The 25,193-nt window shown below is 37.7% G+C and overlaps 1 protein-coding gene across 7 annotated transcripts in view; it reads right to left on the bottom strand.

The window, feature by feature from the left end:
* The window catches only part of UBE2W (ubiquitin conjugating enzyme E2 W), a 111,274-nt gene that overhangs the window by 58,189 nt on the left and 27,892 nt on the right, over window positions 1-25,193 (bottom strand). For 5 of the 7 annotated variants that reach the window (XM_072804200.1, XM_072804203.1, XM_072804202.1 and 2 more), the window contains exons 2-3: window positions 10,139-10,230; window positions 2,634-2,736 (exon numbers count right to left, since the gene is read on the bottom strand). In XM_072804200.1, the coding sequence (XP_072660301.1) occupies window positions 2,634-2,736; window positions 10,139-10,230 (195 nt within the window). Of the gene's footprint in view, window positions 1-2,633; window positions 2,737-10,138; window positions 10,231-15,349; window positions 15,510-17,974; window positions 18,168-25,193 lie in introns of those variants that run through there. The other 2 variants (XM_072804205.1, XM_072804206.1) reach the window with 2 other exon arrangements.

The following is a 25,193-nucleotide window of genomic DNA, read 5'->3' as shown; positions in this document are numbered from 1 at the left end:
ACACTTAATGGACAGTATGGAAAGAAGTAACTTGGATTTGAATCTTAACTATCCTACTAGCTAGCTTTTAAATCAACAGACACTTTACTTCAATAAGCTTCAATTTCCTCACTTATAAAATGAGATGGAATCCATCTTCCCAACCACTTCATTAGAGCCTTACAAGATAACATCAGAATGGAAGTTACATTAGAAAGTATGATAGAAATATTACTACGTAGTAGAGGGCATGGAGGTAATGTGCAGCTGAAATGGTTAAGTTCAGACTTAAACGCTAAGCTGAAGAGTTTTCAGACTTGACTCTACAGAAAATAAAGAAGCATTTGAGGTCTTGAGAAGAAAGCAGGGATACTTGTGGTGGTGGCGTTATGTATCTGTGCAAATCAATACGGCAAATACACCTTCAAAGAAATCTAACAGCATTGTGAACAGATGACTAGGAGTGGAAAGAACTTAAGGCTATTTAATAGTCCAAAGGAGAGATAGAAATTTGGAATACAGCAGATAGAGGATAACAGTAGACTGACCTAAGTACTGTAAAAGGACCTGAAAAGCTACATTTTAACAGTGGGGGGAAAGGGAAGAATTTCAATGCAAGCAGATAGGTGGGACAATAACTCAAGAAAAATTTTTTTTTACTTATTTTGTTACTGGAAAAGATTGAGTTTAGATGTGTTAAATTTGAGACATCTGGAGATACCCAAGTAGCTATATCCAACAAGGGTGTGAAATTAAACCTCAGAAAGAAGAGGCTGTACACAGAGCTGTAGATCTGGGAGGTAGCTGTTTAAGACAGATGAAGACTTTAGAGAAAAGAGTGAGAAGAATAAGGGACTACTGAATAAAGAACCCAGAGAACACCAAAATCAGAAGAATTAGAAAAAGTGGACAGAAGTCAAAACAGGGAAGGAAAAAAAAAAGAATTTAAGAAAGGATGACAGAATCCATTATGAACACTGTAACTTACAGAAATATTAAGAGATGAAATTCAGATGATGTGTCAAGAGTTCTATATCTGATTTAAAATTAAATACTGGGCAGCCCCGGTGGCTCAGCAGCTTAGCGCCACCTTCAGCCCAGGTGGTGTGATCCTGGAGTCCCAGAATCGAGTCCCACATTGGGCTCCCTGCATGGAGCCTGCTTCTCCCTCTGCCTGGGTCTCTGCCTCTCTCTGTGTCTCTCATGAATAAATAAATAAAATCTTTTTAAAAAATAAATTAAATTAAATACTAAGAGGATTAGAGGATACTTTTGACTTGGTTCATGTTTATAAAATATTATTTTCCTCTGATGAAAAATCTGTGGGCTCCCAGAGTAAGCCTTCTCCAGTATCTCCCTAAGTCAACAGTTTGGAGTTGGTGAGTCACATTCTTTCCTCACATACCTTCAACAAACTTAGTTGAAGTATAAAAACAGGCTGAAGGTGACAAGGGAATGCCTGCGACCCCACTGCCTTCAAGGATTAACAATCTTAAATGATGCTGATAAGCAAAAAGGCTATAAAACGTGAAGGTCATTTTCTAGAGAGATGATGTTTGTTTTGCTTTCTTATCAGTCTACACATGCTTACTATAAAGGCCTAGAGGTCATGATAACACATAACTCTTAGCTTTATTTTTAATTTTTATGAAAATGATAAAAATGAGCTTCCTAATCTTAGTTTCCTGCTCACACAAAAACTGAACTCAAGTCCATTTCCATTTAATTCTGTATCTTTATTTAAAAAATTATCTCTTTTATTTATAGCACAATCAATAACTGACTTCCATCTATATGCCTACATGGCCAAGGATATTGTTTATATTCTATTTAAAGTTGCAACGGATTATTTTTCTCAAAAAAAAAAAAGTATTTGAGCACTTCACAAGTTGAGTTTTAGATACTTGAGAAGTTTCATTATCCAGAACCTCATTATCTAGCAGTACCAGATAGAATTGGCATTAAGTCTCAACATTTTGCTGCCAGTAACTCATTTACCCATCTTACCAAGCCAGAAATCTGGAAGTCATCCTAGAATCTCCTTTTCTCTAACTCCCAAAGATTAATCATTCACCACAGTTAAACAGCTCCCAAAAAAGTTCCTCAACCACCATTATCCCTTGTCTGAGTATTAACCATTTACCTAAACTAACTGTGCCTCAAATTATAATGATCAGATTTGGGGCTTATGTTTAGATATTTAACATTTGGTAATATATTCTATCTTTACAGTACTAAAAGACTGTAAGTATAGCATGTCAATGCAAAATCAAAGAACTGTTCCTTTCAACAAAGCACCTGACTTATCACATGATCATTCTATCATCTTATCTAGGAATAAGTGCCTCCAGTTATTCCAAAATGCTATATTCTCCCACAACCCATAGGCCTGAGTTAGATTTTCCATCCCCTTTTCTGCTAACATTTATACATAAAAAACAATGTTAATTTCTTAAAGCACAAAAGTAGCAAACCCTAATCTCAATAAAGGAAAATGTTCATAAAGATCTTGATTATATTACAGATAAAGGAACAAATCTATTCATATAATTATAATGAATTTCTTTATAAATTTGTATTTAGTCAAAAGTCACTAATTTAGTATTTTGCTAAAATCTAAAAATACAATAAAATGTTAAAAACATGGCAGTTACCTGAGGAGAGTCAAAAGGATATCGACTACTAAACTTAAATAGAAGCTGAAATTTTTCCCCTTCATATAAGGTACCTGGTGCACCTTCCATGTCTACGATCCACCTAGAATAGGAAAAAAAACAAAAACAAAAAAACTTCAGATAAGAAGAATTGGGGTGAGAAAGAAAAGGGAAGACTGAAGACTTCCTTTAAGCCAGGCATTGGGATAGGAGTCATTCATGTGTAACAGTGCACTTCATTCTCCCAACAATTAGAGTTGGTATCAACACCCCTTGCCCTATATCCTTCTCTGACGCTCAAAGGTTAAGTAACTAGATCAAAGTCAGGCAACTAGCAAAGGACAGAGCCAAATTTTAATCCAGGTCTAAGAACACAAAATGAAAACCCAACTCAAGTGTGCTGACACCAAATCCTGCACTCTTGATACTCAATTTATGCTGTCTTATTTTTCCAAAACAGTATTTCCACAATGACTGAAAAGATTTTATATAGATAATATCAAACTAATGAACTGCCCATCTGATATCACTTTAAAAGCAATGGACGAAGTAGGTATCAAAAATGACTAGAGAATTTGTGGCTGTTAGATCTATCTTCTCGTCAGTGTTCTAGAGACCAAAGGAAAAAGCAGCTAAACTAACATTAGTCCACTTACTCTGATAGCTACTCAAGGCTCTATACTGTCTTTCCTTTGTCTGTTTCAGGTATTTAATGAAACTCAGAAGAGATTTCCATGGCCTCTTTACAAGCTTACTTTGTTTCCACATATAATAATCATGAATACAAATCTCTCTTTTTTTTTTTTTAAATTTTTATTTATTTATGATAGTCACACACAGAGAGAGAGAGAGAGAGGCAGAGACATAGGCAGAGGGAGAAGCAGGCTCCATGCACCGGGAGCCCGACGTGGGATTCGATCCCGGGTCTCCAGGATCGCGCCCTGGGCCAAAGGCAGGCGCCAAACCGCTGCGCCACCCAGGGATCCCTACAAATCTCTTTTAAATTATAACCTGTACACTTATCTCTTGTTTATTTATTTAAAGTAAGCTCTACACCCAGCAAGGAGCTTGAACTCACAACCCCGAGATCAAGAGTCACATGCTCTATCAACTGAGCCAGCCAGGACCCCCTATCTCTTGCGCTTTAAAAAAAAAAAAAAAGGAGGGGAAGGAGTCTTTTCTCCCTCTCCCTTTCCCTCTGCCCCTCCCCCTGCTTATGCTCTCTCTCTCTCTCTCTCTCTCTCTCTCGCAAATAAATAAATCTTAAAAATAAATGAAATAAATAAATTTCAAAAAAGGGAAACTGGGGTGCCTGGATGCCTCAGTCAGTTAAGCATCCAACTCTCCATTTCAGCTCAAGTCATGATCTCAGGGTCCTGAAATCAAGCCCCTCCAAACCTAGTGTGGAGCCTGTTTAAGATTCTCTCTCTTCCTCTGCTCCTTCCTACCACTCATGCACGCATTCTCTCTCTAAAAAATTAATTAAAAAAAAATAGATAAAATTTTTAAAAAGGGGATAGGAGTAGAAAATGATTTTTTTAAAAGGATTAATGGTGGCAAAGATGATGGGGCCACACTGAGAAGCAAAAGTGGACCAACCATAAGAATGAGTTCCTAATTATAGCACTAGCCAATTCCTTTCCTCTTAAACTTTTTACGTATAGAAATTTATTACTTTAAGTATAGAGAAACTAAAGGAACTAATATTGAGAATACAGTGTTGAGGTTCTAGTCATCACCCCACATACTATGGAGTTAGGAGCTTATAATAAACGTGCCTACTCTCTAAAAGCAATCAGCTAACATATACAGGGCCTTAGGAGCATAGCTAATTCATTTTTGGAATGCATGTTCAATACCATACATGGTAATAAAAGGTATGACCATAGAGCCAAGACGTAATATTTTACAGTGAAATTACACAGGACTGTACCTTAGCTGTGTGGCCATGAATAAGCTGTTCTATTTCTCTCATTTTAACTATTTAAATTATAAAAGATATAAAAAACAAAGTTAAAAGTTCATTAAAAAAAGGTATTCATCCCAAAGTGTTGGAAAGATAACTGGCGTTATGCATGTAAAACAGACAGTACTTTCCTGACATAAAAACACAGTAAATTAAATACAATGTATAAGCTGTACTATAAACAACAACAACAACAACAAACTATTCTCTTTATAAACTGTGTCGTTCCTGGCCATCAAAATCCCCTTTTTATTATTCTCCTCTGACACCCACTATGCACAGTGACTATTCCAAGGAAAATCAGAGGACTTCCTGGTGCCCTTTCTTAAAGATATCTGACAGAGTTAGAGCGTTTAGAGCATGAGCTAGCTCGAGCAGGGTTGGAAGAACAGAGGGGAAGTGAGAGGGAGGTTCTCAAGCAGGCTCTAGATTGAACACAGAGCCCAACTGTGGGCTCGATCTCAGGACCCTGAGTTCATGATCTAAGTCAAAGCCAAGAGTCCAGAGTTGAACCAACTGAGCCACCCAGGGAACACCTCCTGGTGCCCTTTCATTCTGTTTATAGGGCAAATTTTAAAACATAATGTACCATATATTTACATGTGATCTATCCCAACAGCTTTTAAATAATAGCTAAGCAAATACCTCAGTAATCCTTCCAATATCTGGGTGAGATAGGTCAAAGGCGGCATAATTTTCAACATTGTGCAGGATAATTTTAAATAACTTTTTGCTAATTGAAAAAGCAATCAATGTATGTCCACTATAGAAAATTTAGAAAGATATAAATAAACAAAAATACCCAAAAATAATCAGCGCTGAAGTACTTCGGGTACCTTTCATTCTAGATATTTTGTAGTTTCTTTATCGATGGAATTGATACCTGATAGTTAAATTACAGAAATTCAAATTATCAGTGTTTATGGGATGCCTGGGTTAAGGGTCTGACTCTTGATTTTGGCTCACGTCACAATCTCAGGGTCCTGAGACTGAGTCCTGTGTCGGGCTCCATACTGGGCATGGAGTCTACTTAAGAGTCTCTCTCTTCCTCTGCCCACTCTCAACCCCCACAATTCTCTCTAAAAAATAATAAGATTAAAATTTAAAAATATAAAAAATTTAAAAAACAAATCCTCAGTGTTTATGAGTCTAATTAAGAGCATACGTTCCTGAGAAGAAGTCTTCCTGTGAGTAGCTATTGTTTCAGGATTCTAATGTTTAAAAACATATTTTTCATACATTCATAGCTCCTACTCAAAGAAACAGCCAACTATTCTACTCCAAAGGAAAAACTAGCTCTGTTGGATATATTACAACAGGATACACACCAATATGGCCTCTCTAAGGAATTTTCAAAAGTAATCATGACTATATAAAAGTTGTGCATTTCAGGCTTTAACTGAGGGGATGGCATTCCAAGGTCTTAACCTGAGAAATAATTTCCCTGTTAATAATATCTACATTGTTTCCAAACTGTCTCTATAACATGTAATGCTGAAATGAGCATAGTTAATTCTAAGTTAATTTTTTTTTTAAAGTAAGCTCTATGCCCACCAACAGGGGGCTTAAATTCACAACTGCGAGATCAAGAGTTGCACATTCTACTGAATGAGCCAACCAGGCACCCTTGGTTCTAGGTCTCTGTTTCTTCCTTAGGACAGCATAGGGGTTTATTTATTAGTTCAAAGGATATGATACTCTTATTTTTAAAGGTCTTAATACATGCTACCAAACTGTCTTCCAGAAAGTGTTTTTCATCATTGTTCTTATGCTACTTAAACACATCTTTTAAGATCTAATTTTTTTAGACTACTTTTATACCCTGGAAGATAGTCAAAGATAATAAAAATTTTGTGATTCATTTACAATAAATTATTTTTAAAAGAGAAATTGTTTGACAAACATCTCTAAATGACAGGTTTATTCTGTAACAAAGATAAAGCTATTTAGCTATTTTGGTAGTTACAATTTGTGGTATAACTGCTTGACAATCTATACAAACGTTTCCATTTGTACAAATGTAAAACATTCCTTTAACTTTTTATAAATCACTGTTATGTGGGTCCCACCCTTAACAAAAAAAGGAAAGGTTGAAAGAGGAAGCACTTGGTTATTACCAATGAAAATGGAATATAATCTATTTGTTTAGTTATACAGAACAAAAATACCTCTTAATGGGGCACCTGGGTGGCTCAGTGGTTGAGTGTCTTGCCTTTGGCTCAAGGCATGATCCCGGGGTCCTGGGATCAAGTCCCATACCAGGCTCTCTCTCCACAGGGAGCCTACTTTTCCCTCTGCCTATGTCTGCCTCTCTTTGTCTCTCACAAATTAATAAACAAAATCTTTTAAAAATGTATATAATAATTATATATATAATTATATATATCTTAATTATATATCTAAATGTGTGTTCTATTTTCAAATTTTGTTTGATAGAAATGAAAAATCAATTGAGAATTACAAAAAGAAGTGGAAAACCTTAAATGCATATTACTAAATAAAAGAGGCCAATCTGAAAGGCTACACTGTATGATTCCAACTATATGACTGTCTGGAAAAGGGAAAACTACAGAGATAGTAAAAAGATCAGTGGCTGGGGAGATGATGAACAGCTGGAGCACAGGGGATTTTTAGGCCAGTGAAAATATTCTGTATGATACCATAATGATGATATATGTCGTTGCACATTCACCCAAATCCTTAGAACATATAACACCCATAATAAATTATAATGCAAACTATAGACTTTGGGAGATTATGATGCGTCAATCATGCTTCATCAATTTTAACCAATGGATGTTGATAATGGGGGAGGCTGTGCATGTGTGAGAGCAGAGGGTATGTGGGAAATCTCTGTACCTTCTGCTCGATTTTGCAGGGAACCTAAAAATGCTTGAGGACCTAGCAATGTTTTAAAGACTGTTACAGAGCTAGAGATCTGTACCCATTTTCAAACAATGTAACCAGCCAAACATCAATAGGTCCATTCTTCATATCCCTGATTTTAAAAAGCATAACTTCTGGGATCCCTAGTTGGCGCAGCGGTTTGGCACCTGCCTTTGGCCCAGGGCGCCATCCTGGAGACCCGGGATCGAATCCCACGTCGGGCTCCCGGTGCATGGAGCCTGCTTCTCCCTCTGCCTGTGTCTCTGCCTCTCTCTCTCTCTCTCTCTCTCTGTATGACTATCATAAATAAATTAAAAAATAAAAAATAAAAAGCATAACTTCTGTCTTAAGTATGGACTCAAACCTCACAAAGGTAACTAAAAGTTATGTTTCTGGGTAGCCCCGGTGGCGCAGCGGTTTGGCGCCACTTGCAGTCCAGGGCGTGATCCTGGAGACCCTGGATCGAGTCCCGCGCCGGGTTTTCTGTGTGATGCCTGCTTCTCCCTCTGCCTGTGTCTCTACCTCTCTCTCTCTCTCTGTCTCTATGAATAAATAAATAAATCTTTAAAATAAAATAAAATAAATAAAATAAAATAAAATAAAATAAAATAAAATAAAATAAAATAAAATAAAATAAAATAAAATAAAATAAAATAAAAGCCATGTTTCTCTAAAAGGATAAATATGTCCATGAATTTTGGTCACTTTTGCTCTCTTGACCTAGAATGTCAAAAAGCATTTAAATTATGCTTTTTGGGGATCCCTAGGTGGCGCAGCGGTTTGGTGCCTGCCTTCGGCCTAGGGCGCGATCCTGGAGACCCGGGATCGAATCCCACATCGGGCTCCCGGTGCATGGAGCCTGCTTCTCCCTCTGCCTGTGTCTCTGCCTCTCTCTCTGTGACTATCATAAATAAAAAAAAAAAAAGAAAGAAAGAAATTATGCTTTTTGTCCTACAATTTAGTCTATAGTAAACTTTTATCGTGTTGCCTCCCATCCCTTTAATGTTTTTGGAGTTTTGTTTTTTTTTTTTAAGGAGAGGTTTCATTATTTTAAATCCTCCCCCATCCCCACCCCCAATTTCAGAACATTTACCCTTGCCTAACAAAACTATTAAATCAAAGGAGTGGTAAAAATAGACTATACTGGATTGTGAGATCTTAGGATGACACTCTTGAAAACATTTCAAACTAATTCAAATGCTCATTTTTTTATGAGAGGACACATATCTCTCTATGCTTCTTGGTTTCTTATCTGGGAAAAGACTTCTTTCTTTACGTCTTCTAAGGAAGGAGCAGAATTAGAATACTTCTTGTGTCTTCTATACACTTCACTTCTTCATCTTCATGAAGAAGTTTCTTATCTATTAAAAGAGGTTGCTAAATAGTCTGACATTCATTTAGTTACCCTTCTGTCAGGGCAATTAATGTATTCAGGGAATGGAGACATATCTTGACTCCTACTTTCTTTCAAATCTTTACATGTGATTTCGAAAAATTTGACAAACAACCTCATTCCAAATTGTTCTATCTTATTTTTTAAAGATTTTATTTATTTATTCATGAAAGATAGGGGGATCCCTGGGTGGCGCAGCGGTTTGGCGCCTGCCTTTGGCCCAGGGCGCGATCCTGGAGACCCGGGATCGAATCCCACATCGGGCTCCCGGTGCATGGAGCCTGCTTCTCCCTCTGCCTGTGTCTCTGCCTCTCTCTCTCTCACTGTGTGCCTATCATAAATAAATAAAAAAAAAAAAATTAAAAAAAAAAAAAAAAAAAAAAGAAAGATGCTGAGAGAGGCAGAACATGGGCAGAGGGAGAAGCAGGCTCCCTGCAGAGAACCTGATGCGGAACTTGATCCCAGGACTCCGGGATCACAACCTGAGCTGAAGGCAGATGCTCAACCACTGAGCCACTCAGGTGCCCCACACTGCTCTATTTTAGATGGAAATCACTTCATAAACAAAGTTAGACCAAAGTCTTTATAGGATGCATCTTTAGCAGGAAACATTTAAAAATATTACTGATCAACATTGGTTTTTGTTTTATTATTGTTTTTTAAAAGATTTTATTTATTCATTTGACAGAGAGAGAGCACAAGCAAGGGGAGTAGCAGGCAGAGGGAGGAAAAGCAGGCTCCCTGCTGAGCAGGGAGCAATGTAGGGCTTGATTCCAGGACCCTGGGATCATGACCTGAGCCAAAGGCAAATGCTTAACTGACTGAGCCATCCAGGCTCCCAAAAATATATTTTTTTTAAAAAAAAGGTTTACAAATCACACATTATATACAATGAGTATGATACTATCCTATGACACAAAATGGCATATATAAATGCACAGAATAAGAATTATCCATCTTTTGATGGAAGAGTGGGATGGAATATGAAAAATTCTACATTTTATTTTTTTTAAAGATTTATTTATTTTGGGGGTGGGAAGAGGGGCAGAGGGAGGAGAAAGACTCCCCACTGAGCACAGAGCCCAACACAGGGTGAAATCTTACAACCCTTAACTGAAATCAAGAGCTGAAATCAAGAGCCATGGATGTTTAATCAACTGAGCCACCCAGGTGCCCCCAAATTCTACATTTTAAAAAGTAAGTATATTTTCAAACATTACACTAATAATAAAAGAAGTATTTCAAAAACTAAATACTTACTGTGTAATTGAATTTTGCACACTCTTTTCATTTAAAGTCATTCCAGGAGGTGGGTCATTTTGCAAAGCCAACAGTTCTTTCTGCAGTCGTTTCTAAAAAAGAGTATCAACAATTTGTACTTCAAAAAAATGACATCTTTCTAGTTTCACAGATTGAATCTTTTATGCCTACCTCTCTAATTTTTAATTTTGTCCTATAATTAAAACAAAAACATTTCTAAATATATTTGTAAACATTGATGCTGTAAAGTGATCATACAGAGCAGCCATCTACCTACAGAACTTCACTGTTACTCCACTGAGGTTATAAGATCTCAGCCTAAGTTATAACTGCTTACAAATTTTAGCAGTGTTTCCTTTACTGCTTTCCAATAATAAAAACCATAGTTCTCCATCATCCTTAAAAAAAATGTATCATTTCAGACATACAAGCTTTTCAAAAAAACTATACAAATAACCGTATACAAAAAGCCTTCTTGAAAATGTTTTGGATAATGTTAATTTATAATTTACATCCCATATTTGTTTCCTTAAATAGGATACTTGCACAGAATTTATTTTTTTATATAAATTTATTTTTTATTGGTGTTCAATTTGCCAACATATAGAATAACACCCAGTGCTCATCCCATCAAGTGGCCCCCTCAGTGCCCATCACCCAGTCACCCCCACCCCCCGCTCACCTCCAACACCCCTAGTTCGTTTCCCAGAGTTAGGAGTCTCTCATGTTCTGTCTCCCTTTCTGATATTTCCCACTCATTTTTTCTCCTTTCCCCTTTATTCCCTTTCACTATTTTTTATATTCCCCAAATGAATGAGACCATATAGTGTTTGTCCTTCTCCGATTGACTTATTTCACTCAGCATAATACCCTCCCCAGTTCCATCCACATCGAAGCAAATGGTGGGTATTTGTCATTTATTTCCACATAATTCAAACTTTCTATACCAGAATATATCGGGGTCCAAGATATGCAGTTATTTTTCTACATATTGGATGCCCCTAATTGGCTGTATTTTACATTCTTGTTCGTATAGTTTCTATTGCTCAATTCTTCCCATATTATCACTAATGGACATTCTTTTTCAGTATACAAGAAAGCAAAACAAAACCCACCAAAGCCCATAGATTAGGAGTTTAAAAACCAAATAGCTAATGTTATTAGAATTGTATGTAACACTATAAAATAAACTTTTTTCTTTTTTTTATAATAAATTTATTGGTGTTCAATTTACCAACATACAGAATAACACCCAGTGCTCATCCCGTCAAGTGCCCCCCTCAGTGCCCATCACCCATTCACCCCCACCCCCCACTCTCCTCCCCTTCCACCACTCCTAGTTCGTTTCCTAGAGTTAGGAGTCTTTATGTTCTGTCTCCCTTTCTGATATTTCCCACACATTTCTTCTCCTTGCCCTATATTCCCTTTCACTATTAATAAAATAAACTCTTAATGAGCATCTTTTCTGCATTAAAGTAGACAAGCATGGATATCTGTTCAGAACTCAACAATTCTCTGCTTAAAAGCTACCCTGTGCTTTTTCTGGAATGAAATGTTACTAACAATATAGCAAATGTTTCTAGATCTTTTCAATGTATGATACCTTCAAATAAGTTTAACATCATCTAGCACCATTACAGATTCGAAAACTCCTCCCTTCTTTGTTGACAATCAATGTAAAAAACTTATTAATACTTGGCCCACCAGCAGCTATTTGCGGACCACTATGCCTTTGCTTTTGTCTCTGTGGCCCTTCTGCAATCACCTCCTATGTTTGTTTGGCTATTACTTCACAAGGAGGACAAACTATGCTGATCACAGCAACCCCCGGGCCTAGAATATGCTCTAAAACATTTGCTAATACATCAGTAAATGTTAAAAAAAAAAAAAAAAAAAAAGAAGAAGACGACGACGACGACTCCTAAATGGCTCTTTAAGTGGCCAAGAATGAAACAAACCCTCCCTCAGATCCTACAATATCATAATTGCTAATAACAGTGAAAATAAAGTATCAGCTATTTGCAATTTCTGACCTTAGCTGCCTTTAAAAATGCAAAATAATGACAAACTGAGGACTAAAGAAAAATTCTAATTATCAAAAATATAGAAATAAAGCTGCCTGAATAAGTTGTTTTGAATAAAAGAATGTGATAAATTTTTGCTAGAATAAGGTTTTTAATTTATTCCACTTATAACAAATGTGGGTTTTATGATCAAGTAAATGTTTTTAAGTTTTTTATTTTAATTCCAGTATAGCTAACATACACTGTTATATTAGTTTCAGATATACAATATAGCAATTCAATGTTCAAGTAAATTTTTTAAAAAACTGGGTACAACAAAGAAAACATTTCTTCAATGCAGGACTTCTCAGAGACTTCTGATATACTAACTTGCACAATGATTCTTCAAGGGGAAGAAAAGTAACTAAACCCCCTTAATGTAGAGCATCCTGGAAAAGTTGTTTCAATAACCACATTTTAGGTTACACTGCTGTAGATACTCTCCAGGTCTTGAGAACTTTACTAAACAGGGAAAGCAAGCCCTTGTTATCAAATCAAGGATATAGAGGAAAGTCAATTTGCACAGCTACTAACTGAAACATAAAGATATAAAGGTAAGCTATGAAAAGTTTTATTGGTATAATTATTCCTAGGTCCCCTGAACATAATGATAAAGGATGCTACCAAAAAGAAAGAAAGAAAATGTTTTCCACACCTGACACTACTTCTTACATGTCCACAAAGAAAGAGACCTGTGATGACCAAATTCCAAGAGAATCTCTAATTAACTCTCCTTCCCTATATTCACATCTTTGTGTAGTTCCTCCCCACACTGTACCAAAATTGGTCAGTGTGACCAACAGAATACAGCAGAAATGATATGTTATTCCCAAGATTAGATTCTTTTTTTTTTTTTTTAAGATTTTATTTATTCATGATAGAGAGAGACAGAGAGGCAGAGACACAGGCAGAGGGAGAAGCAGGCTCCACGCAGGGAGCCCGACGTGGGATTCGATCCCAGGTCTCCAGGATCACGCCCCGGGCCGAAGGCAGGCACCAAACCGCTGCGCCACCCTGGGATCCCCCAAGATTAGATTCTAAAAGACTACGGCTTACATTTTGGTTATTCTCTTTAGAATCACCTGTGATACTGTGAACAGCCCAATTCAGAAGCTCACATGCTAATAAGATTAGCATGTGGTCTCCTGCTAATAACCTCGTATGATTTGGAAGCATACTCTCCAACACTAACCAATCTTTAAGATGACTGCATCCCAGGCCAATATCTTACCTACAAACTCAAGAAAGACTTTAAATCAGAACTATCCAGCTTAAGCCTGATTCCAGACCCTTGGGACTGCATGGGATTATAAATGTTTGTTCTTTCAAATTACTAAATTTGACGGGAATTTGTTATATAGCAAGAGATAATGCAGGACCTCTACTCCCAACTCCCCTCGTGAGAACGGGCTATCATCCACTTTTCATTTCACTATCACAGGTCAGAATCCAAAACATTCACCTGACCATGTTTTTTTTACTGAGGAAGTGGAGACACTACATTAAAAAGACAATTCATGCCAGTTCCTTACCATCTTAGCTACTAGGCAGTAAACTACTTTGCACATCCACAAGCTTTCCAATTAAGAGATAAAGCAGGGCCAATAGTTTGGGGGCTAACAAGTATTTACTAAGTTCTACTCATTCATGCACTTAAAATCACAACTTAAAAAAAGACAAAGAATGGAAGGTCAAGTGATGTGCCTATTTGGCAGGTTCACAAAAACGGGGAATTTACCCTTTGGGGTATATTCTTCCCAGAACAGTAATTCATTGGAGAAGGCAGAACAGGTCTTTATTTATTTTTGTAAAGATTTTATTTGAGAAAGAGAGAGAGAGCACGTGCACTCACATGTGTGAGCAGGATGGGGGGGGGGAGAGGGAGAGGAAGAAGCAGACTTTAAGAAGCAGACTCCCCACTGAGCAAGGAGTCCGGTTCCAGGACCCTAAGATCACAACCTGAGCCAGTCAGATACTTAACCGACTGAGCCACCCAGGTATTCCACAAGTCTTTAAATAAACATTCAGTCCCCTCAAGGGTCCTCTGGATCTTCTAAACAACTGGTTCTAATCAGCTATGCTCAAAAACAAAACAAAACACAAAAACAATAAAAAGGGAAAAAAAAAGAAAATGGTTCTAAATTTCCTGAATATGGACACAGAAGCTAAAAGAGAAGGACCTAAAAAATTTGATGTAAAAATAAAAATTCCTACTCATTTGAGGATATGAAGAACTAGTGTAACTATTTAGAGATCACACCATGTAGCATCAATCAACAGAAAACTACTATCACATGAGGAGGCATTCAGCTCCTAACTTTGAAGACAAAGTGTTATAAAATGGGCCTCTGTGTGGCTCAGTCGGTCCACACAGGTCCTGAGATCAAGTACCACATCGTGCTCTCTGCTAATCCAGAAGCCTGCTCCTTCCTCTCCCTCCGTCTGCCACTCCCGCCACTGCTTGTGCTCACAGGTGCTGGCTCTCTCTCTCAACTAAATATTTGAGAACAGAGAGCCTGACACAGAGTTCAATCCCAGGACCCTGGGATTATAACCCAAGCCAAAGACAGACACCTAACCAACCAAGCAATCCAGGTGCCCCAATAAATAAAATCTTAAAAAAAAAAAAAAAAAGTACATACCTGAAATTAAAAAAAATTTATTAAAAAAAAAAACAAAAAAAACATACAAAAACAAAACAAACTGTAAAAAAAGCAGATTAGAAACACTAGCAAAAAGCACAGATACCACTGGCTATAAAAACCAGCATGACAACATGGGTCTGCTTTCCCAGACACTGGTGAAAATAGCAGCTACAGACTGAGATAACTAGAGGTAACGGGAAATAACTGCAGAAGGTAACTACTGTAACTAAAGAAGCAGAACTATGCAGAAACCACTGGGAAGAGATGCCAAAAAATTACAAGTTACAATAGGTTGTTTTTTTTTTTAAACTTTAAAATGTAAATTCAATTAATTAACATATATTATTTAGTTTCTGAGGTAGAGGTCAGTGATTCATCAGTTTTACATAACAGTGCTCATTATATCACATGACCTCCTTAATGTCCATCACCCATTTACCCCAGCTCTCCACATCCTCCCCTCCAGCAACCCTGTTTGTTTCCTATGATTAAGAGTCTCTTACGTTTGTCTCCCTCTCTGATTTCGTCTTTTTTTATATTTTCCTCTCTTCCTCAACGATTCTGTTTTGTTTCTTAAATTCCATATATGAGTGAGATCATATAATGGTCTTTCTCTGATTGCAGTTCTAATGGTTCTTGGCCAAATATCACCCTTGTCTGTACCTAAATTGGTGAGGTATGAGAAAACTAATTACATATATTGTAAATGTATCATAATTCTCTGACTCAAACACTGTCAATTATAAGATGCACCATTATTTTATGTAACACTAAGGAAGGAAAACTGCTGCCAATTAAACAGTAACATATCATTGGTAAAACATCTTAATTCCAGATGTTTAAATATGAAAAAATATGCATTTAAAAATCTAGGAAATATTATATTAATAAGTTTAATTTTCCTAATAGTTAAATATAAGAATCGCAAAATAAAACTTAAGTTTGTGAGTAAATTTAATATGCCTATAATTCTTTTCTCAATATTTAACACAAAACCAAAAATACATGGTCTCAGTCAATCTAAGAATATGCATTTTATTCCCAAAATTTGTAGAGCAGTGCACAGACATCTTGTCTTCCCAGGCAAAAGGGCCTAAAGTTACTACAAAAGAATTTACTTTTCTCATATATCAAAAATGGCCAGGTCCAGAACCTAAATGTTTGGAACCACATAAAGGAAACATAAAGTAAACCTGAAAACTCCATCTCAGTCCTCATCTTCTGTTGCCTCAAGTCTGGAAGACTTGAAGGAATTTGAGCTCTAAGAAATCCAGGTGCATCTATAAACTCAATAAGAAAGATCCTAATATATCTAAATACCTTGGGAAAGAAATGATTAAACACTTTTAGAACTGGTTAGGCTTGGGGGTACCTGGCTGACTCAGTCAGTAGAGCATGCAACCCTTGATCTCAGGGTAGTGAATTTAAGCCCCACGTTGGGTGCAAAGCCTACTTTAAAAAAAAAAAAAAAAAAAAGAACTGGTTTGGCTTTTCAGTGGCTCTGGCTTCAATAGTCCAGCCAGCACCTCCCTTTCTTCCTCCCTCATCAATGCAAATGGTTCAAAGTGATATGAATCCATTCTAATTTATTAACTTTGGCGGGGGTGGGGGCAGGTGGGGGGTGGTCAAGGTAACCACTGACAAATTTTGCAACTGTTATCAATAACAAAGTATAGGGTCCCACCACAAAACTGAACGACACTCCAGTATGTCACAATACCAGGGCTGGGAATCTCAGCTCCAAGATTACTGCAACAGCCTAGGATTTGTAACCCTCAATTTACAGTGACACTAGTTCAATTCCTAAAACTTTTTTCCAGCTCAATGCATGTGAGAGATTACTCTTGAGATTTACTCTCCCATAGGACAGGGGGTTACTACAAGCCCAGCTTGAAGAAAAAATTTATGTAGTATGAAAAGGCTACTCTGGAGCTTAACATATTCTCTCTCCATGACCACCTAAGAATCAGTATAGTAGGCTGCTTCCCTACACCGGAGGTGACCTGAGGGAACACAAAACAGTCAAAAATGATACAGAACAGGGGATCCCTAGGTGGCTCAGCAGTTTAGTGGCTGTCTTTGGCCCAGGGTGTGTGATCCTCGAGTCCTGGGATCAAGTTCCGAGTTGGGCTCCCTGCGTGGAGTCTGCTTCTCTCTCTGCCCCTCTCTCCCTCTCTCTATCTCATGAATAAATAAATTAAAAAAAAAAAAAAAAGATAGGGGATCCCTGGGTGGCGCAAGGGTTTGGCGTCTGCCTTTGGCCCAGGGCGCGATCCTGGAGACCAGGGATGGAATCCCACGTCGGGCTCCCGGTGCATGGAGCCTGCTTCTCCCTCTGCGTATGTCTCTGCCTCTTTCTCTCTCTCTGTGACTATCATAAATAAATAAAAAATTAAATTAAAAAAAGATAAAGAACACATATATTATCACTCTTAACCTTATGAGATGTAAAGCCCTTGGAAGGCTCAAAGCCACAGTTTATATACAAGAGTAAAAGCAATTTAAAAGATAATCACTTTAAAGACTGTAATCACGGGATGCTTGGGTGGCTCCGTGGTTAAGGGTCTGCCTTCGGCTCAAGGCATAATCCTGGAGTCCAGGGATCCAGTCCCATATCAGGCTCCCTGCATGGAGCGTGCTTCTCCCTCTGCCTAGGTCTCTGCCTCCCTCTCTCTCTCTCTGTCTCTCTCTCTCATGAACAAGTAAATAAAATCTTTAAAAAAAAAATAAAAGACTGCAACTGCTATATTCTAATCAGTCTTATTCCATTTCCCTCAACTCAATATATCAATGCTATCCAAATATACACTTATAATGTTAAATAAAACTTGAATATGCCATAGGTCTCCCTGGCATAATCAGGATATGAGATAAAGGATAAACATAAAAGACTAATGCTTTTAAACATCATCAATTTTTAAATAAATGTGGGGATTGGGGGCATGGGTTAAATAGGTGATGGGGATTAAGGTGTGCACTTATGATGAGCTGAGCACAGTGTAATGTGTGGAAGTGTTGAATGACGGTACTATACACTTGAAAGTAATACAATACTGTATTAACTGGAATTAAAATAAAAACAAATTATATAGCCATCTAAATACATACATACATACATACATACATACATAAAATCTCGGACATCCTAAAAATTTTAAAAAATAAATGTGGTCAGGCAGCCCCGGTGGCACAGCGGTTTAGCGCCACCTGCAGCCCGGAGTGTGATCCTGGAGACCCGGGATCGAGTCCCGCGCCGGGCTCCCTGCATGGAGCCTGCTTCTCCCTCTGCCTGTGTCTCTGCCTTTCTCTCTCTCTGTGTCTCTATGAATAAATAAATTTTAAAAATTAAATTAAATTAAAATAAATAAAATAATAAAATAAAATAAAAGTGGTAACTCTATCCTAACAGATTCCTGATATTATGTGTACTGAACATAATTTAACCTAATGACTGACATTACTGTGACAGCCTTAAATAACAATGAGGTCTATAAGCTCATTTGTCCTTACAGCAAATTTTGATAGTTTGATATCCTTGTTTTTATTTTTATTGTCATCTGCATTTTTATTGTCAATAACTTGTCACAATAGCTCACCTCTAGTCACTGACATCTTTTTCTTTCTCCTCCTTTCTCTCCTTTATCTGCTGCTTCCCCCTTTGCAACCCCATCCTGCATTACCCAGCAAAAGAGTATTTATTTTTGTGACTATATCACATTATTTTTAACTCTACTCATCTTCAGTGCTAGCACTAATACTGGCAAACATTTATTGCTTCATAAGCTCTCAAACTTCAGTATACTGCCTCACTGAAACTAATCGGAGAAATTAGGAATAATTTCTAGAATAACTAGAAATTTTACCTAACTTCTCCAATCCTCATTAAAAGAAAAGCACAGCCTAGTCATAGGTCCACAGACCACACTTTGTGTAGCACATGATAAAACATGAAGTTTTATCCCAATGATGTGATCTTTGCCTCTTCAGCTGTCATTTTCATCAATGCCCACTGTTACATATTAATTCTAGTTTTTGCTTTTTCACACATCTGAGGAGGAGTATGACAGTATTAAAGAAAAAAAGTGCTACGATGGTTGTTCTAGTGCACATTACTGTTTACGCTGAAAAAAAAAAAAACACATCAAATGCAATGCACCAAACGGCCAGTTGTGAATGCAATGTAAAAGTTCTTAAAGGAAATTAAAAGTGCTATCTCAGCGAACACACGAATGGTAAGAAAGTGAAACTGCCTTATTTTGATATGGACAAGTCCGAGTGGTCTGGATAAAAGATCAAACCAACCACAATATTCCCTTAAGCCAAAACCTAATCCAGAGCAAGGCACCAACTTTTCACATCTGTGAAGTCTGAGAAAAGTGAGGAAGCTGCAGAAGGTCTGAACCTGGCAGAAATTGGTTCATAAGGATTAAGGAAAGAAGCGGTCTCTGTCTATAACATGGAAGTGCAAGGTGAAGTAGCAAGTGCTGATGTACAAACTGCAGTTAGGTTCTCCAGAAGATCCATCTAAGATAATTAATGAGAGTGGCTACTAAACGAGAGATTTTTCAGTGGAGATTGGAAGAAGATACCATCTAAGACTTTCATACAGAGAAGTAGTCAACGCCTGGCTTCAAAGCTTCAGAGGACAGGCTGACTTTTGGACAAGGGACAGGGACTAATGCAGCTGCTGACTTTTAAGTTGAAGTCAATGCTCATTGATGGTTCAGAAAATCCTAGAACCCTTCACAATTATGCTAAATCTGGGACACCTGGTGGCTCAGCAGTTGAGTGTCTGCCTTCGGCCCAGGGCGTGATCCTGGGGTCCTGGGATCGAGTCCCACATCAGGCTTCCTGCATGTAGCCTCCTTCTCCCTCTGCCTGTCTCTCATGAATAAATAAATAAAATCTTAAAAAAAAAAAAGAATTATGTTAAATATACTCTGCCTATGCTCTATAAACAGAACAACACAGCCTGGATGACAGCACATCTGTTTACAACATGGTTTACAAAATATTTTAAGCCTAATTTTGAGACCTATTGCCCAGGGAAGATTCCTTTCAAAATATTGCTACTCCATGAAATGTACCTGGTCACCCAAGAGCTCTGATAGGAGATGTACAAAGAGATTAATGTTATTTTCATGCCAGCTAACCTAACATCCATTCTGCAGCCCATAGATCAAGGAGTAATTTTGACTTTCATGTTTTATTATTTCAATACATTTTGTAAGTATAGTTCCAATAGAGGTGATTCCTCTGATGAATCTGGGCAAAGTAAACTGAAAATCTTTTGGAAAGGATTTACCATTCTAGATGCCGTTAAGAACATGTGTAATTCATGGGAAGAGATCAAAATATCAACACTAACAGGAATGTAGAAGTTGATTGCAACCCTCTTGGATGACTCTGAGGGGTTCAAGACTTCTGTGGAGGAAGTCACTGCAGATATGGTAGAAACAGCAAGAACTAGAAGTAGAGCCTGAAGGTGTGACTGAAGTGATGCAATCTCAGGATAAAACTTGAAAAGATGAGGAACTGTTTTTTTATGGATGAGCAAAGTAAGTGGTTTCTTGAGATGGAATCTACTCCTGGTAAAGATGCTATGACAATTGTTGAAATGACAAGAAAGGATTTAATTTAGAGTATTACATAAACTTAGTTGATAAAGCAGTGGCAGGGTTTGAGAGGATTAATTCCAATTGTAACAAGTTCTACTTTGAGTCAGATGCTGTCAAACAGAGAAATCGTTCCTGAAAGGAAGAGTCGATCAATGCAGCAAATTCCTTAAAATTAATTTTAAGAAATTGCTGCAGCCATCCCAACCAGCAACTACAACCCTAATCAGTCAGTGACCATCAATACCAAGACAAGAACCTCCACCAGTAAAAAGACTACAATTCACTGAAAGCTCAATGGTGGTTAGCATTTTTTAGCAGTATTTTTTTTAAGATTTTATTTATTTATTCATGAGAGACAGAGAGAGAAGCAGGCTCCATGCAGGGAGCCCGATGCAGGACTCGATCCCATGTCTCCAGGATCATGCCCTGGGCCGAAGGCAGGCACCAAACCGCTGAGCCACCTAGGCATCCCGTGCAGTAAACAATTTTTTAATTATGCTATGAACTTTGTTTTTTCAGACACAGTGTTACTGCACACTTAACAGACTACAGTATAGTATAAATATAGCTTTTATATTATGATAATTGCTTTGTTGTGGTGGTCTGAACCAAACCCACAATATCTCTGAGGTATGCCTATATCCCAAAGAATAAAAATCCTGGGCACCTGGGTGGTTCAGTCAGTTAAGTGTCTGACTTCTGGTTTTGGTTTCCAGTTGTGATCTCAGGTTTGAGATGCAGGCCCACGTCAGGCTCTGCACTCAGTGGAGAGTCTGCTAGAGATTCTCATCCTCTCCTGCTGCCCCTATCCACCCTGCGTGTGTGCCCGTGCATGTACACATGTTTGCTTACTCTCTCTCTCCCTTTTCCTCTCATAAATAAATATATCTTAAAAAATGATTTAAAAAATCCTTATTTAGGGTAGAGAGAAATAAGAGAAAAACATTAAAAATATAGAGATAAATGACAAGGGTTGCAAATGCAATTGTGCATGAAATAGCCAAAAATGCTTTGGTCTCACTGCATCTAACAATCAACAGGAGGTGGAAGGTCAACAACAGAGGAACATAATGGAATAAAAACAAGACTACTATATACATTATCATTACAGTATCAAACTATTACTTTCCCCCAATATTTTTTTTTAATTTTTTTTTTAAATTTATTTATGATAGTCACAGAGAGAGAGAGAGAGGCAGAGACAAAGGCAGAGGGAGAAGCAGGCTCCATGCACTGGGAGCCCGACGTGGGATTTGATCCCGGGTCTCCAAGATCGCGCCCTGGGCCAAAGGCAGGCGCCAAACCACTGCGCCACCCAGGGATCCCACTTTCCTCCAATATTAAACAATTATAACAACAGCTATCTATCTTCTTTCAGAGTAAGAGGCTAGGCAATGAAATGATTTTACCTTATTTTAAAATGAAGCAGAATTTGATTCAAATTAAGGAAGCATTTCTTTTCTACAAATTCCAAATACATTTCTACAGAGCTTAGTTCCTAAGAGTTATTTGTTGAAACTTTTTCCCCTTTTTGGAAATGGAAAGCCTCCAACAAGCAGAGGTATTCATTCTTTATTTTAAACTAACATTTTCAAAAATCATATTGGAATGCAAATGTGACAAGACTTAAAGATCCCTCTCCTTAAAAACAACCCACAGCCTAAAGAGAGATAAATATATAATAATTTCTACATGCTTCGACTGTACAGCAGTGCCTGAAAGAAGAGGAGTGGTCACAGAAAGAAACCAGGATCTTGGTAAACTAAAAAACCAAAGAATGTGTTTCAGAGACTAAACAATTTCTTTTTCAGCAAAATAGCAGAACAGATACCCTGAAAAGTTTTTACAAAAAACAAAGAGTGTAGGAATCCTCAAATAAAAGGATCATGGTTAGATTCTGCCTTGGGGAATTCTACCAAACCCAAGGATGGGTAAGACCAAAAAGTAAGGAATCTAACAGAAGACTATGACTCTTCAGTTTAAGGGTAAGATAAAGGACATAGAAATTTGCCGGTTTTGAACTTAGCAATGAGCATAGGAAGATAAAACTTCTTTCATGAAATGTCTTAACCTCTGGGATCCCTGGGTGGCGCAGCGGTTTGGTGCCTGCCTTTGGCCCAGGGCGCGATCCTGGAGACCCGGGATCGAATCCCATGTCGGGCTCCCGGTGCATGGAGCCTGCTTCTCCCTCTGCCTGTGTCTCTGCCTCTCTCTCTCTCTGTGACTATCATAAGTAAATAAAAATTAAAAAAAAAAAAAATGAAATGTCTTAACCTCAAGTAGATACCCACATGGGTTTGTAGTATGAATTCCTGCAATCTAAGGCAAGAATGTAATTAAAAGTGTTCCAGGCAGTAATGCCCAGGAAACTGGCAGCAGCAAATATAAGTCCTAAAGGAAAAGTTCTATCCTTTTGAGGCAACAATTTTGCTTGTCAGAATCTAGAAAAATACATAAAAAATTAAGAACCAAATGAGAACTTATTCAGAAGACAACAGCATTCAATACCCAGTGTGATAAAAATCTATCTTCCCTAGCTGGAATAGCACCAGATCTCCCCCAATTATTTTATGTCCTTGTACATTTATATCGCTGTGAACAACTCTAAGGCAGAGATTGTATCTACTTATCTCTGTATTCCTAGCATTCAAAACTGTGCCCAGGACATGTGTTATGCCTTAGTAAGTGTTTAAAAACAAGTTAATAAGGGTGTGGACTAATTCACTATTTGCTAGGGGAAAAATCCAGAAACAATCAATGTGTCTATCAATAGCTAAATTATACAAATTATGGCATATGGAAATAAGACTGTGCAACCATTAAGAATTATGTGCACAGAACAAAAGAACCCCCAAATATACTGATGAATAAAAAACAAGCCTCAATCACTGAAATACAAATCAAAAGCACAATGAGATACCACCTCACACCAGTGAGAATGGCTAAAATTAGCAACTCAGGGAAAAACAGATGTTGGTGAGGATGTGAAGAAAACGGAACCCTCTTACACTGCTGGTGAGAATGCAAACTGGTACAGCCACTCTGTAAGATAGTATGGGAGTTCCTCAAAAAGTTAAAAACAGAACTACCCTACAACCCAGTAATTGTACTATTAGGTATTTATCCAAAGGATACAAACAGTGATTCGAAGGGACACATGCACCCCACTGTTTACAGCAGCAATGTCCACAATAGCCAAAATTTGGCAAAAGCCCAGATGTCTATCGACAGATGAATGGGTAAGATGTGGAATAGGGATACCTGGGTAGTTCAGTCAGTTAAGCGGCTTGCCTTCAGCTCACGATCTCAGGGTCCTAGGACCAAGCCTGGCTCTGCCCCTCCCCACTGCATGTCTATTCCACTCCCCAACCCCATTCTCTCTTAACTGAAAAAAAAAAAAAAAAAAAAAAGATGTGGGATGCGTGGGTGGCTTAGCGGTTGAGCATCTATCTGCCTTTGGCTCTGGGTGTGATCCTGGAGTCTTGGGATCGAGTCCCACATTGGGCTCCTTGCATAGAGACTGCTTCTCCCTCTGCCTATGTCTCTGCCTCTCTGTGCCTCTCATGAATAAACAATCTTTTAAAAAATAAATAAAAATAAAAAATAAAAGATGTGATACACAGACACACACATAATGGAATATTACTCAAGTATCAAAAAGAATGAAATTAGGGGCACCTGGGTGGCTCAGTCAGTTAAGCATCTGCCTTCAGCTCAAGTCACAATCTCAGGGTCCTGGGATCAAACTTGAGTAGGGCTCCCTGATCAATGGGGAGTCTGCTTATCCCTCTCCCTCTCCTCCCTGTTCATATCCACTCTCTCTCTCAAATAAATAAATAAAATCTTAAAAAAAAAATCTTGCCATTTGCAATGACATGGATGGAAAGAGAGGGTATTATGATAAATGAAAGAAGTCTGTCAGGGAAAGACAAATGTCATATGACTTCATTCATATGTGGAATTTAAGAAATAAAACAGATAAACATAGGAGAAGGGAAAGAAAATAAGACAAAAGCAGAGAGGAAGACAAATCATAAAAAACTCTTAACTATAGGAAAATAGCCTAACGGTTGCTGGAGGGGAGGTGGGGGGATGGGATAATTGGCTGATGGGCATTAAGGAAGGCACTTGATGTAATGAGTACTGGGTGTTATAAGCAACTAATGAATCACTAAATTGCCTCTGAAATAAATTAAACTGAATTTAAATTTAAAAAAATTAATTTTAAAAAAGCAAGCCTCAAAATACATGTAACTCCTTTATGTAAAAAAAAAAAAAAAAAGCAACAGATTTATTTATACAAAAGTTACATAAATGCATACAAAGGAGGTCCAACTACTTTACAGTAGTCCCCTCCTAGCAGTGGAAATGGAAAAAGAAGACATCCCTCTTTGCACTATATACTCTTTTATAGTAAGACTCTTTTACAGTAGGACTCTTTTACAGCAAGAATGAAGAAATGAATTCCTTGTATAATTAAAAAATAAATTTAAGGGCTCAATGGATGATGAAACCATATTATTCACATAAGACTCTCTACACAAATATTGACAGCAGCATTATTTATAATAGCCAGAAAGAGGAAGCGACACAACTGTTTATTAACTGATGGATACATCCAGACAACAGAATATTATTTAGCCATTAAAAAGAATGAAGTAGGGCAGCCCCGGTGGCGCAGCGGTTTAGCGCCGCCTGCAGCTCAGGGCGTGATCCTGGAGACCCTGGA

This window comes from Canis lupus, chromosome 28 (assembly GCF_048164855.1).
Source record: "Canis lupus baileyi chromosome 28, mCanLup2.hap1, whole genome shotgun sequence".
NCBI lineage: Eukaryota > Metazoa > Chordata > Mammalia > Carnivora > Canidae > Canis > Canis lupus.
The sequence above is the reverse complement of the archived record's forward strand: the minus strand, read 5'-3'. Positions and strand labels throughout refer to the sequence as shown.